Genomic DNA, 13,647 nt, shown 5'->3' on the forward strand with positions numbered 1-13,647 from the left:
GGCCGCAGTAATGCTTCCCCCCGTCCCTCAGCCCTGCCGGCTCCCGCCCGAGGCCCGAGGCCTGCGAGCGCCGAGCTGGTGGGGCGCCGGCCCCTTCCTCCTCCCCGCCGCGCGCCGGTTCCGCCCCGCCGGCTGCGCCGGGCCGGGCCTCGCCTCCCGCCGCTTCGCTTCACCCCGCCTCCGCGCCCAGGCCCGGGCCCCACCGAGGCGCTGCCGCCGACCCCGCCGGCGCTCCTCACCCCGCGGCTCCCCGGGCACGGCCAGCCTTGGCCCCCCAGCTGCCTCCTTTGTTGCTCCCGAAGGCCGGCGGCAGCGCATGGGCGCGACGGAAGCGCCCGAGCCCAGTTCCGGCCGCCTCCTCCTGCTGCCCGCCTCCCGCTCATCTCCCGGGGCGAAGGCGAGCGCCGAGGCCCACGGCGCCGCCCGGTCCCCGCACCGCGCCCTGGCGCGGGGGGACCCGCAACTCCCGGCCACCCCCAGCCCTGCCCCGCCGGGGCGGCTTCGCCCTAGCTGCAAAGGGTGCCCGCCAGCTCCCGCCGCCGCCGGGCCGCGCTGCCTAAGGCGAGGCCGGCCGGCCCCGACCCTCCCCTCAGCCCCGGGGTCGCCGCTGACGCAGCGACCGCCGGGCGCGACGCCGCTAACAGCGGGCGAGACGTTACCGCAGGCAGACGCGGCCGCTGTCGCTCCCCCCGGCAGGCCCGGGCCCCTTCCGCCGAGGACCCGCCCCGTCGCTGCGGCCGCGGCCCGGCGGCGCCTGGGGGGAGCGGCGGCAGAAGAGGGTCAGCCGCGCCGGGGAACCGGGAGCGAAGCCGGTGGAGGGGGGGCTGGTCCGTACCAAAAAAGAAATGCAGCCAGGAGTAAGAAAGGGCTTTGAATAAGTACTTAAAAAAAAAAAAAAACCTGCATTGCGTTTGTGAGAGCCGCTTTTCTGGCTCTCTCCAGAAGCTCCCGTTGCACACTTCGCGTTATGGACTCTTTGCGGAGAGCCGCCGGCCTGGACGCCGAGCCACCGGGCAGCCGCAGCCAAACTGCCGGTGGCTGAGGCGTCCTCACACCACCAGAACCTGAAAAATACTTTATCTTCGCCGTGTCAGCCGCCAAACCAAAACACAAACTTTCCCAGACGCTCAGCGCCGTGCCCACCCTCTCCGCAGATGGGCAGCATTCGTGCTTTTTATTTATTATTTTTCGTAAATCCCCGGTGGTTTTGCAGCAGCCCGTTACGTTGGCAACGCTGCCCCGCGGGAACTCCCCCCGGGAGAGGCTGGTTGGGCGCTGCCGCGGGGGAGCGTCCCGGGGGCGCGGACAGAGGTGCCGCAGTACTGCGGGCGGCCTCGGGGGCAGCGCCCGGCCCCAGCGCGGCGAGACCGGCCCCGCTCCCGGCCCGGCGGTGCCTGCCCGTGGCCCCCGCCGCCCCGAGCATGCTGCGGCTGACCTGCCTGGTGCTGCTGCTGCTCGGCCGCGCCGCCCCGGCGGCAGGTAAGGGGCCGCCGGTCTGCGCTGTCATCGCCGCCGGGCAGCGCGTCCTGGGGGGCGGGCGAGGGCGTGAGGGCAGCTGGGCGGCGGGGCGAGGGGGCAGGCCGCAGGCGTCACCTGCTTTACTTCGTGGGGAGGTGGAGGTTCCCTGCCCGGGCTTGCCAGCCGTGAGAGGGGATGGCAGCAGCTCCGGGCACCCTCTCCCTTCCCTAGACTTTATTCTCGGCGCTGCAGTGCTTGCAGTAAAGCTGAGGCACCCCGGGGAGCCAGGGTTCTGCTTCGCACTTCCTAACCCAAAAGCGGCACTTCTTCCTCCGCTGACCCGGCGCAGCGGGTCACAAGGCACCTGGGCAGCCTCTGTCCCTCGCTGTGGTAGCCTCGCTGTGCTGCATTCTACAAAGAGAGGTTGGAAAGGTAGAAGAAATCCCAGAACTGGATGAAATCTCTTGCTCCACGCGTGACTCGCTGGGTGACCTTGGGTTAGCCACTTAATCTCCAACTGCTGCAGCTATTGGGCTTCAGTATGGCCCTGGTTTGTAAAGCACCAAGATAACCTCCAAGGAGAAGTGCTAGATAAGCGTGAGGTAGCTGGCTGTTTTCTTCCCAAGTTCTGCTGAAACAAAGCAGAGGACAGCCTGAATCTTCTAGAGACCTGAAACCTGTGTGTGCAAGATTTCATCCAATCATGACCATTTCTCTATTAACTCAAAAACCTGAACTCAGGGCCATTCCTTGTCTTGTGAAATGGGAATAGTGGGGTTCTTGCTCAGGCAGTAATGCTACAGTTATTTGTCACAATCCTTTTGCATCCAGATTTGCTCAGCACCTGCAATCTGTGGAATAAAACACAGGCACTAAGTAGATGCTTTGGGTTGTCCTTCCAGCCCATCCAAGCTGATGGGTGCAGGAAAGGCAGCACAGGGTTTAGCCGACCCCAGTGCTCCCTCCACATTACAGGTCATGGATGAGTGAGAAAAGCAACTTCTGAAGCTCAAAGATTCAGGTCTTTTGCTGCTCTGCCCAGCGTTGCCCCATTGCTCGCTGGCGAGAGGATAGGCAGGCAGAGCGCTGGTGCAGGGAGGGAACATGCTCCATGTTGGACACAAACAGACCCTGTTCCCAGCTCTGCCCCAATTCACAACTTTTAGTGGTTGTTGCCTTTCCTTTTGTTTTGAGGTTCTGGGGTTTTTTTGCATTTTTTTTTTTATTTTTAACACATGCAGGTCATTTAATCTTGTTGCACTGCTGTTTTTTGAAAAAACTGAATGTATCCTGTCCTTTAAACCCAACCTCACTCACACTCTGCCCTTTGCAGTAGTTGTAAGAGCTGAAGTAAGTAGCTTGTGTAAACGTGGCAGAGAAGATAACAGTGAGCGATCCAGAGCAGCAGGGGTGGTTCAGTATCAGAGGTCCTGCACTTCTCATGCTTTGCTGTTTCATAGAACCATAGAGTAGTTTGGGTTGGAAGGGACCTTTAAAGGTCATCCAGTCCAACCCCCTGCAATGAGCAGGGACATTTTCAACTAGATCAGGTTGCTCAGAGCCCCATCCAACCTGGCCTTGAATGTTTCCAGGGATGGGGCATCCACCACCTCTCTGGGCAACCTGCTCCGGTGTTTCACCACCCTCACTGTAAAAAATTTCTTCCTTACATCTAGTCTGAATCTACCCTCTTCTAGTTTAAAACCATTACCTCATGTCCTATAGCAAGAGGCCCTACTAAAAAGTCTGTCCCCATCTTTCTTACAAGCTCCCTTTAAGTATTGAAAGGCTGCAGTAAGGTCTCCCCAGAGCATTCTCTTCTCCAGGCTGAACAACCTCTCTCAGTCTGTCCTCACAGGAGAGGTGTTCCATCCCTCTGATCATTTTTGCGGCCCTCCTCTGGACACATCCATGTCTTTCCTGTACTGAGGACCCCAGAGCTGGACGCGGTGCTCCAGGTGGGGTCTCACCAGAACAGAGTTGAGGGGCAGAATCAAGTCCCTCAACCTGCTGGCCACGCTTCTTTTCATGCAGCCCAGGATACAGTTGGCTTTCTGGGCCGTGAGCGCACATTGTCGGCTCATGTCCAGTTTTTTATCCACTGGTACACCCAAGTCCTTCTCCGCAGGGCTGCTCTCAATCCCTTCATCCCCCAGCCTGTATTGATACTGGGGGTTGCCCTGACCCAGGTGCAGGACCTTGCACTTGGCCTTGTTGAACCTCATGAGGTTCACATGGTTCTGCTTCTCAAGCTTGTCCAGATCCCTCTGGATGGCAACTGATCTGCCACTAGGGCATGGTACGAGCTTCATTTACATTGGGATTTTTGATCCCTTCCTGGAAAAGGAAGTCAGTGGTGGACCACAGAGAAGAAGAAACTGGTACTGAGGTTTTTTTGTTCAGTTAGGAGGAAGGTGGGGGAGACTTGTGGGTCAACAGAGCTGACAAAGGAATCTATTGGATGAAATCTTACCTAAGTTTGAAAGTTCTTTTTTTTTAGGACAGAGATTAGAGCTGAGCTTGACTTTCTTCCAGTAGCTGGAAGTTTAGTGACCATGTTAGAACATTAGTGACACTGAACCTACAGCCAGCGCCCAGTTCTGCCTATAAAACCTCATCAAAGTTTTTGTGAGGTTCTAGTCTGAAGCTCCCTTCTACTATGAACATTTCTAGGACCCAGTCTAACATGTTGTTTAATTCTACTTGTTTCAACTCATATACATATGCAACAGTTTCTGTTCCAGGTTTTTAAATGGTTAAAAAAAAAAAAAGGTGGTAAAGTCTTCGCTGGGATGAGTGTCATTGTGAGTCACATAACCACAGCTGACTAGTTAAAATGTGTAAATAAATAAATAAAATAAAAAATGTGATACAACAAGGTTTGGGTTTTTATTTTTCTTCTGATTTCCACAGAGGAGTATGGTCTGGAAATAACCAACAATGGTCCCATCACAACAGGAGCTCAAGCTACTGTTCACGCCAGTCTAAGTATGAAGAATGACAGTGTCACATCAAACTTGTATCACTTCAACTGGATTTATGCTCCTCTGATTCTGATAGAGAAATCTGAGCAGCGGTTTAACTCCATAATTAATGTGACCGGTGAATTTCCTGGGACTTTTCCTGTATCTGTCTGGGTGACTCATAGAAATTGTTGGTTATGTCGGCCGGTTGCTAGAAATGTCACCGTGCTTCAGATTACAGGTAAAATGGCTTTACAACTTCTATGTGTTCAGGAAGTCAGTTTACATCAGAATGCTTCCTGCCTTTGCTAGCATGAGAAAAATGAAAGCCAGGCATAAATACGGCTTCTGCCAACAGAGTTTGGTTTGTGTAGCCCTTTGACTGAAGGTGGTTTTGGATGGCATTGTACTAACTGGGCCATGCTGTAGTCTACCTACATCCAGGAAGCAAGTGTGATCCTGCCCTTGTTTTCCTCCCTCTATCACTTAGAGAAACTGAACTAGAAACCAGGTGCTTCAGTAGCTGAAGTTCACACATCAGCGTTGTTCAGTGATGTCCAGACTCCTAAAAAAATGCTTCCTGTACTGCTTCCCAGCATTTCTAGTCCTAAAGTTAGGATGGCCAGCAGCAGTGACAATCTACTGATTTTCCCTTTTGCATAACATAGCAAAACCCTAGGCTATCAGCACAAAAGAGCCATTACATTTTCTTTTAAAGTTCTGACTGAGTGTACTGAAATTGGATGTGAAGTCATGGCTGCATTTCCAAATATTGCTAAGTGCAATTTCAGCTTTATGGGAATATTCATAACCATAAATTGGCATTTTTTGACAAATTGACCAATGGTGCGGTATGGTTAACCTAATCTCCGATACAGGGATTGACATGAACTATGATCTGACAGCTGACTTCCCACAGTCCCCTCTCTCAGAGACTAGTAACCACGTCCCTCCAACCACATGGCCCAATGCTCTACTTATACGGTCCCAGCTCCCAGCCAAAGATAAGGACATGCATGAGGACAAAAGAGCTTATCATAGGGCATAGCTGACATTTTGGGGAATAGCTATTGAGATTTTTTTTTTGAGAAACCCCCAGCGTTATAAAAGTATACATGAGATCTTTTCTCTCTTAAGAACTGCTGCCTTTCTGAATATCTACTTACTCCTTTCTCACTTTGCACTGTCATATTCTCATGCCACAAGCAAAAGGGATGGAAGCTTTCTATAGCTGTGAAAGGTAAGATCCCATTGTACCTTTCTGCCTTCCCCAAGCAAGAGCACCCACAGGGATTCCACGGAGGCCCAAAGGTAGTTGCCAATAACTCATATAAATTACAACTCCGATTAGTAAGTTACCAGCCCCTTTCTGAAGCAGTAACTGTGATTCTTACTTGTGCATCATCAAGAGAAGAGTTAACCGGATTTAATGAATTGTTAACAAGGTTAAGAGTCTGTTACTGGTAATTAATATCCCATTAATTTTATAATGAGCTGATAAGTGTATCATCATCATACCTCTTTATTCATAGGTTAGAGAGGTTTCTTTACATCAGCCTTTGCCAGTCCTTGTAAACAAACTTGAGCATAGGATCTCACACAGACATCAAAATCAAAATTGCACCCTTTCTGTATTCACAATATATAGCACATCTGTTATTCATAGTAGTCAAATATTCACTTCTGTGGAAGTAACTAAAACTAAAAACCAAAAAACAGCGACATAAACTCACAAAACAAACAAAAACCACCACCCCAAACACGAAGGGCGTGTATACTGGTTTGATTCTGAATCCCTTGATCTAGACACTTGATGTTAATCCCAGTTCTTTTAAAATCAATAGTAAAAATCGGTATTGACTTCAATCAGTCCAGGATTATTACTTTTAGTTCTATTAGAAGCTTTATCATGGCCCATTATATAACCCTAAATAAGTAATTTAATCTCTCTGCCTCACTAGCACATGTAACAACACTGAGTAATAGATATAAAATACACTTAACCACTTGGGCTAGGACACAGATAGACTTATGCTGTACATTTTAAATAATGTTGCGATACTCACACAAAGCATACTATGAAAGTGATACATGCTGTCATTCTTTCTCCACACCTTATTATTCTGCAGAATTTATAACAGGGAATCTTACCATTGCCCAGATAGAAGACAGTAGATTTATCACACGTGGTTCTAGTTCCTCCACCAGCACCGTGACCCGGATTTCTTTCTGTCTTCATGACCCAAGTCATTACTTCAAGTCAGCATCATTTGTCTACAACTGGGATTTTGGAGATGGGTAGGTGTGGTTACTTTGTTTGCTTTAATGAGTATTCAAGATAGCTCTGATTCAGACACTTATCTAGAGAAAAATCCTGATTAAATCATACGACAAAGCATACACCTTTGTCACTTGGTACATTCTTAGCATGTCAACCAGGTGAATTATGAAAACTTTGGCACAGAAGTCACTGCGTACTCACAAAAGGTGATGTTTTAAAGACTTAAATTGCTTGTTCAAATATATGCCTAGGTGTATTACTGTGTGTGCAATGAGCTGAACTGAATGAACTGGAAAAAGTAACTTACTGTAAATTGTTATTTTAAAACATCATTACACCAGCAGATCTTCATTAGCAGGTGGTTGTTGTTGAATATGTGAATAATTTGTGCACTTAAGGAAAATGGAAGCAGTATACTGTCTTGTGGTTTGGCAGTAAGTAGCTGTTACTATGAGCAGCTACCTGTAAATATACCACAGCTTGGGTGAGGAGCTTTTGAAAGTGTATAGGACTCTCAAATAATATGGAGGTGCATATTAACACACACCTAATGCTTACCTAATAACAAAATGGAGGGGGGAAAAAACCCCAACATAGCTCATAACCATCAGAAATAAAACCATGGGTAGTATCTAGCCCTTAAGCCATTCTGCAGTAGGAAAAAAGACATTCAGTTATTTTCCTTCTCTGAGGATGAATATATGTCCAATACGAATAAGTGTATGCAAATAGAAATGTAAGCTTTAGTCTTTGAATACTAATTTTTCTGTTTCTTTTTTTCCTCCCCCACCTTAGTGCTTCAGTTAGCTTATAGTCCACCTGCTATAAAGGTAGCTTTCATAATTTACTGACTATTCCTATTCCATTTTTTGAATTCTTTTAGCATTATCTTAAGTTTCTTTGATTAAAAATGCATAAATATACTCTGAGTCTTATACCGATTGTAGTTTTATTGGTAATGCCACAGACATTAATCCTCATTGATATGGACATGAAGAAGAATTAGAATCACAGCCAACTATAGCATTGTCTATAAAGAAAATATATTCGAGCTTGCTCCTTTTAAAATAGAAATACGCAAGGACTTGGTAAAAGGCAATTTTGATTCTAAATCTTTCAATGTTACACATAGAGTTTATCAGATTACCAAGGAACCCTTTGTCTACTACAACTGCTCTACCATGGGGAATAGCACGGTGCATCTGAAAGTCATAGCTGAATGGGAGCAAATTGGAAGCATCATACATGAAAGAGAAACGGTGCAGAAAACTGGTGATTTTACCACTGCTCTGGAGCTGTTAGGTAATTATAAAACATTTTGCATACTCAGAACTTGCCATCTATGTACAGATACAATTTAGCTTTAATGTGATAATACAACTTCAGCATTGTTTCACATGCAAGAACTGGTCAACATTATTCAATGAAGAGTTTCCATTGCAAAATGGACTTTGCGCTGTTCTAGTGCAGAAAAAAATGGGGGGAATATATAAAATATTCCGTTTCTTTTTCATTTACCAAAAGTTTCACTGTCTTTTGTAAAAGTCTCACATACACTTAAGACTTACAATAAAATGTTTACTGTAACTTATAGAGGATTTGTTTGTTTAATTTATGCCAGCTATCCCTAAAAAATAAATTAGTTAAAATAAGCATTAGGAACATTTCATTGATTTGATTAGCTTCTGGAGTAAACAAACACATAGGTAAAAATGTAAAAGATTAATAAAGTAGTTGATTATATATTAAAAAGAAATCACAAAACATTCAGAAAACTTAAAACTCTACTGCTAGGTTTCTTTTTTGGGTGTGAGGCAAGTATTACTATTTGTGTGACTGATGGAGCTAAAATCTGCAAAGTCTATGAAAACAAATCTTCACTGGAAAAACAGTGAATTTCAAGTTTACATGTGGAGTCTGACATGGTTTTTTTTCTTCCCCTCAGATGCTGTTAAAAGTATTAATGTAGTGGGCTCCAGAGAGACTCACGTAATGGAAAACTTGAGTTTGTCTCTTCATATCAATGGCACGTAAGTAGCAAACACAACTTCTTCCCCAAAAAGCATTGTCTATTTAAGTGTTTTCCCCCACTGTTTCCTTAAAGTAGTCAGTTGCACCTCACAGAACTGTTTCTTAAAACAAAAAAGACATTTCCTTTGAACAACATACTGTTGAATATTGCTTTTTCCTGACTTGAAATACCATGAACTCTAAGAGCCTGAAAGAGCCTGAAAGAGCCTGCATCTGTGCAGAAAAGTAGAATCCTCCTACGTAAAGCAAATGTTGTTTTTATATCTTTGTAAAGAGAATGTTAAAAGAGAACTAGCCAGAGAAAGATAGTGAGAAAAATTACATTTTAAAACTTCCTTTTGAATTTTTCTCCTTGACCAATTTCCCCACCATTAAATTAAACTGTATTCAGAGTCCTGTTGCATAGCAGCGATCCTTGACTGGCACATAGGAGTAATGGGTTTGGGGAATAATTTTGGCAAAGTTAAGATTGCCACAAGATGAATAAGATAGAGAGGCTCCATGCAGTGAGGATTATAGGAATATAGGAGTCATGAGCACCTCAATCCTAGTACAAGCTCTCTCAAGCTGCAGTATTTAGAATGCATCAGAGCTTCTTGTATGGCAGAAGCATTTTAAATCCCATTGAAATGCTCAGGAAAGCTCCTTCACCATACAAACTCCATGACCACAGAAGTAATTTATTCTCCAGAAGGGTGACACTTTCACGTTCTTCTACTGGGAGCTGTTTAAGCTAACGCTGGATTTTAAAAAAAAAAAAAAAAAAAAAAGCGCAGGGCTATTAGTAAGGATGTAGGATGGAGAGAACAGCACCCAATGCAGACTCATTTGCCAAAGGCATAAATAGTCCCAATAGACAAAGCAGCACTGTTTGCATTCAGAAAGTCAATGGCACATTGGCAGGAGCGGAAACTGGAGATGGCATACAAGTAAATATGAACGGCCAAAAACCATTACAGGCAAATCTGAGATCCCTAAAAGCAGGCTTGGTTTTAGGATGGACAACATTTGCCAGACCTAACCTCCTAGCCACAGGACTGGGACTGATGCAATAGGAGTTTATGATAGAGAAGCAATGACAAAGGCTTGAGAGATGGGTTATCAAAAACAAAGCCAGAAAATGAGCTAAACACATAAATATGCTGCTTTCTTTAGCAGAGAATGTCCTAAAGAGATAAGGAACAAAATGGTAATAAGGTGGGGTAAAGAAAAGCTCTATCTGTTGTCAGAATCAAAGTCCATAGTGCGTAAGGTGAGTCCAAGCAGAATCAGTTGGAACAAGGGTCTGAAAATGTAAATAAAAGGTATCAAGTAAACATAGTGAGAAGACACATGGCCATAAAGTGGATCACACCTAGCTTGCTTGATAGCAAATAAAACCCTTTTTGTTATTGTAAGGGACTACTGTGATCCTCACAATTTATTTACCTTTTCCAGCTACTAGTCTATTGTACAGAGCTCATCTTACATTCTTTCCAGTTTTGGTTGTGGGGTTTTTTAATCAGAAAAGGCTCGGGTGTACTTCAGTAGCACAGACAGTGATCTCCAGTGTGTGAAAAGGACAAAGGAAAAACAACCTATACTCCCTTGGAAGGGCAGGAAAAAAAGGTTCCTTTTATCTTTATTGGAGAAGGAATGTAGGGTTTTCTACACACAGTGGCCTGCCTATGACCCACACAGGTATTTAGCTCTCAGCTGAAAGGCTTGCTTTTATAGAAGCATCACAAAGAACTTTTTCAACTGACAAATGCTATAAACCAAACAATTGTGCAGTTAATTACTTCTCTATTTGTATTTAGTTTAACTTCATTGTTTTAAAAATTATTATGCTATTTTAACCAAGTGATTCATCAGCTCTTAGCTGAAATTTTTGTGAAGTTTTAACCTAATTTTTTTTTTCTTTCTGTTTTTGACATTTCAGCCCGCCGCTGGCATTATGCTGGCTTATAAAGGCCGAGTGCATTCCACTTGATGGTGAAAAATGCCATCTGGTGGTGATTAATGGCTCCTGCTACAATCTCAGCCATACCTTCAGTGATGCTGGACAGTATTGCCTCAGCGTCAGAGTGGAGAAGGGCGTGACGATGCTGCAGACGTACCATGAAATAAAAGTGTGGCCAACAGGTGAGGAGCAGCTACTCTTAGTGGCACAGAGATTCCCACCTGTCAGGGAACCAAGAGTCTCAAACATGTCAGGGACAATTACTAGCCTGCAGATGAGGTTTCTGGAAGCTGGTATAGATCCCTAAAAGCATAGGAAGCAGAAAGAGAAAGGAGAGCCTATAATGTGCCTACTGTAATTGCTCTGAGCTTCTTGCATCCTGCTGAACCCTTAGTCTCAAGAGCATCTTGAAGCTAATGAGTTTCCTGGGAAGGCTGAGTTACTTAAATTACATATTTTTGAGTTTAAATAGTCTGGCTCTTGTAGTTAGAGAGGATAACTAGGAAAACATACGCATCTGTAACACTCCCTTAATTAAGCCGTCTCAATTCTTCTTTTTGTTTAGTTTAGTTATGGGGTTTTTTTAGGGTAGATTTTTCTAGGCCTCCATTTCATTACACGTTTCTGTCCCCCCACATGCTCACACATGCCCCTCTTGTGTCCCTGTATCATCTGAGAAAGTGGTTAGGTGGCCAAGTGAAGAGGACCTGGCCTAGGGGACAGCCAGGCTATACCATCTCACCATGGGCCAGCACTTGCATACAGCGCAGCTCACTCCAGAAGGCACTGGCGTGCATTCAGGGCTAAGTGTGCAAAATCCCCTTCGCTGGAGGCTGCTAGCTGCTGTGAAAATGAGGTTCCTTCCTATCCTCTTGGGCTACCACAGAGGTACAAACACCCTGGGGAGTTAGGGTAACACGTGTAACCCTGTGTGGGGTTTTTAGGCTGTTCAAGAGAAAAGAGGGGTAAAAAGGGAAAGACCCTGATAACCTCACAACTCCGCATTCCCACTTCTGAGATTTCAGAAAGACCTGAAGTGATCTGGGCTGAAAAATTTAGTCCCTGTTACACACATGTCCTTTGTTCTAAAAATATGAAAACTTCTCCTAAAACATCATTTCCTTCTCACTGTTGCCTCTTCTCAGAGTATTGTATCACTCCGGGAATGTGCCCTTGTGCTCTTTCCTAGGGGTCCACCCGGCTTTCTTTGTCTTGCTGTGCATCACTCTGGTTTCAGCAATGCTAGGACTGGTGCTGTACACGACCTTTCGAAGTAACACACAACAAAAAGATCTCGTGGAGGTATTCAGTTGCTCTTACTTTGAGCTGGGATAGTAATTAGATACCTTTCAGCCATGTCCCTTCTTTAATTCCCAGACAAACAGAGTGGGAGGAGCATTTCCCTGGTATGTCTGGTCCGTTCCATGGAAAAATCTGAACAGTGTAGGCAAACACTTTAAGCAACAGCCACGCTTCTGGCTTGTTATGGAGAACTATAACTATAATTCCAGTTGCCAGGACTATCATGGGCAGTTTGTTAATATTCCTAAGTAGGTGCTTGCATTGAAGTGTCCCTTCCGGAGAATCTGCCTCAGAGTGGTTACATGAAAGAATGCAGGGAGATAGTGAGAGATGATACAGGATGGTAAAAAAGGGTGGGTATGTTACCTAAAGTGGCACTAAATCATCACCTGACCCTAGTATGTGACCTTTATCTTCCCAGCTCCCTTCCACCTCTGGTGTCACTTTCACTTGCTACATTATCGTATTTGTAATAAGCATGAGCTTCTAAATCAAAAGTAGCTTTCGTGGCCCTTTGGAAAGTACCTAATACACTTTACAACATGCCACAATATGAATAATATACTGCTAGAAAGGCTGCCCGTGAGTCAGGTTTGCAGCAGCTATAAATCAGAAGTGTATTTGAAGTTGGTGAGTGACTGAAACTGGTTGAGGATCGAGTGCCATTTTTGGCCCAAAGTATTCTTGCTGGACTTACTTGAGCCAGTAGGACCCAAATTAAAAATTATCTCTTTGATGTTCCTTTTCCAGGTAGCTGACTTTGACTTTTCTCCACTGTCTGATAAAAACCTGTCTTCTCATTCGGAGTCAGGCTGTGAACAAATATGTTGCAGATCATGTTTTCTTCGGCCATCTCAGGAAGCTGCCAGGGAGAGTCATGAACTTCTACATTCGTTTTACAAGCCAGTCAAAACGTACACGGTGTGAAGAACACAATTGCACTTTGGTTACACCAACTGCCGGGTTTAACTTTCTCACTTACGATGAGTTAAAAGCCCAGTGCTGCATGAATGGTTTGGTTCTGCCAATGCAATGAGGTTAACCACTTTAAGTTCAGCACTTGAGCGTTCCATTCTTTGAACTAAAAAAGAGCAAGCCCTGAAACACAGTAAAAGTATCTTTGTATTTTAAAATTATACGGGTGTATACATTTACAGCTGTAAATGCAGCATTTTATTCTTATGAAAGATTGTTTTAAGTGCAGGTTTGCTAAACTCACTACCTCTTGTAATTTCTCTGTTCCTGCTGCTGTCTGTTTCAAAGAAGAAAATGCTTAAGACAAACATACCTTTCTTTCCTATGTTACAACAATATTACTGGAAATGGAAGTCACCCAAAATGCTGTTGAATGTGTATTTGTTCTAAAAAGGAACTGAGTTGTCCAGGTTGAGAACGGCCTAGGTGCTTCCAATGAACCAGACTGCCTAATTATGTTGTCCTTTTTCCTCCTGTCTTAAAAGACCCCTTTTTAAAATTAATGGGCTTCTGGGCTTCTGTGGGACTGTAGTGGCTGGTGACCTGCTCATGGAGAGCTAGCTGCTAGTGGTATTTTGGTGGGATCGCAGCATGTGCTGCAGAAGACTCCACATCTCCAACACTTTGTGAAGTGGTACACCACTCCAATCTGTATAAGTAGCTTCCTTTTTTTTTTTTTCCAGGCTGTTCATTCT

At 45.2% G+C, this 13,647-nt stretch overlaps 1 protein-coding gene across 1 annotated transcript; it reads left to right on the forward strand.

Moving 5' to 3' along the window:
* Window positions 1-1,421: 1,421 nt before the first annotated feature.
* On the forward strand, window positions 1,422-12,904 carry TMEM130 (transmembrane protein 130). The gene is made up of 8 exons (XM_059826641.1): window positions 1,422-1,479; window positions 4,372-4,662; window positions 6,551-6,719; window positions 7,835-8,004; window positions 8,648-8,732; window positions 10,655-10,857; window positions 11,865-11,977; window positions 12,728-12,904. The coding sequence occupies exons 1-8, from the start codon at window positions 1,422-1,424 to the stop codon at window positions 12,902-12,904; spliced, it is 1,266 nt and encodes a 421-aa protein (XP_059682624.1).
* Window positions 12,905-13,647: the final 743 nt, after the last annotated feature.

This window comes from Gavia stellata, chromosome 18 (genome assembly GCF_030936135.1).
Source record: "Gavia stellata isolate bGavSte3 chromosome 18, bGavSte3.hap2, whole genome shotgun sequence".
Taxonomy (NCBI): domain Eukaryota; kingdom Metazoa; phylum Chordata; class Aves; order Gaviiformes; family Gaviidae; genus Gavia; species Gavia stellata.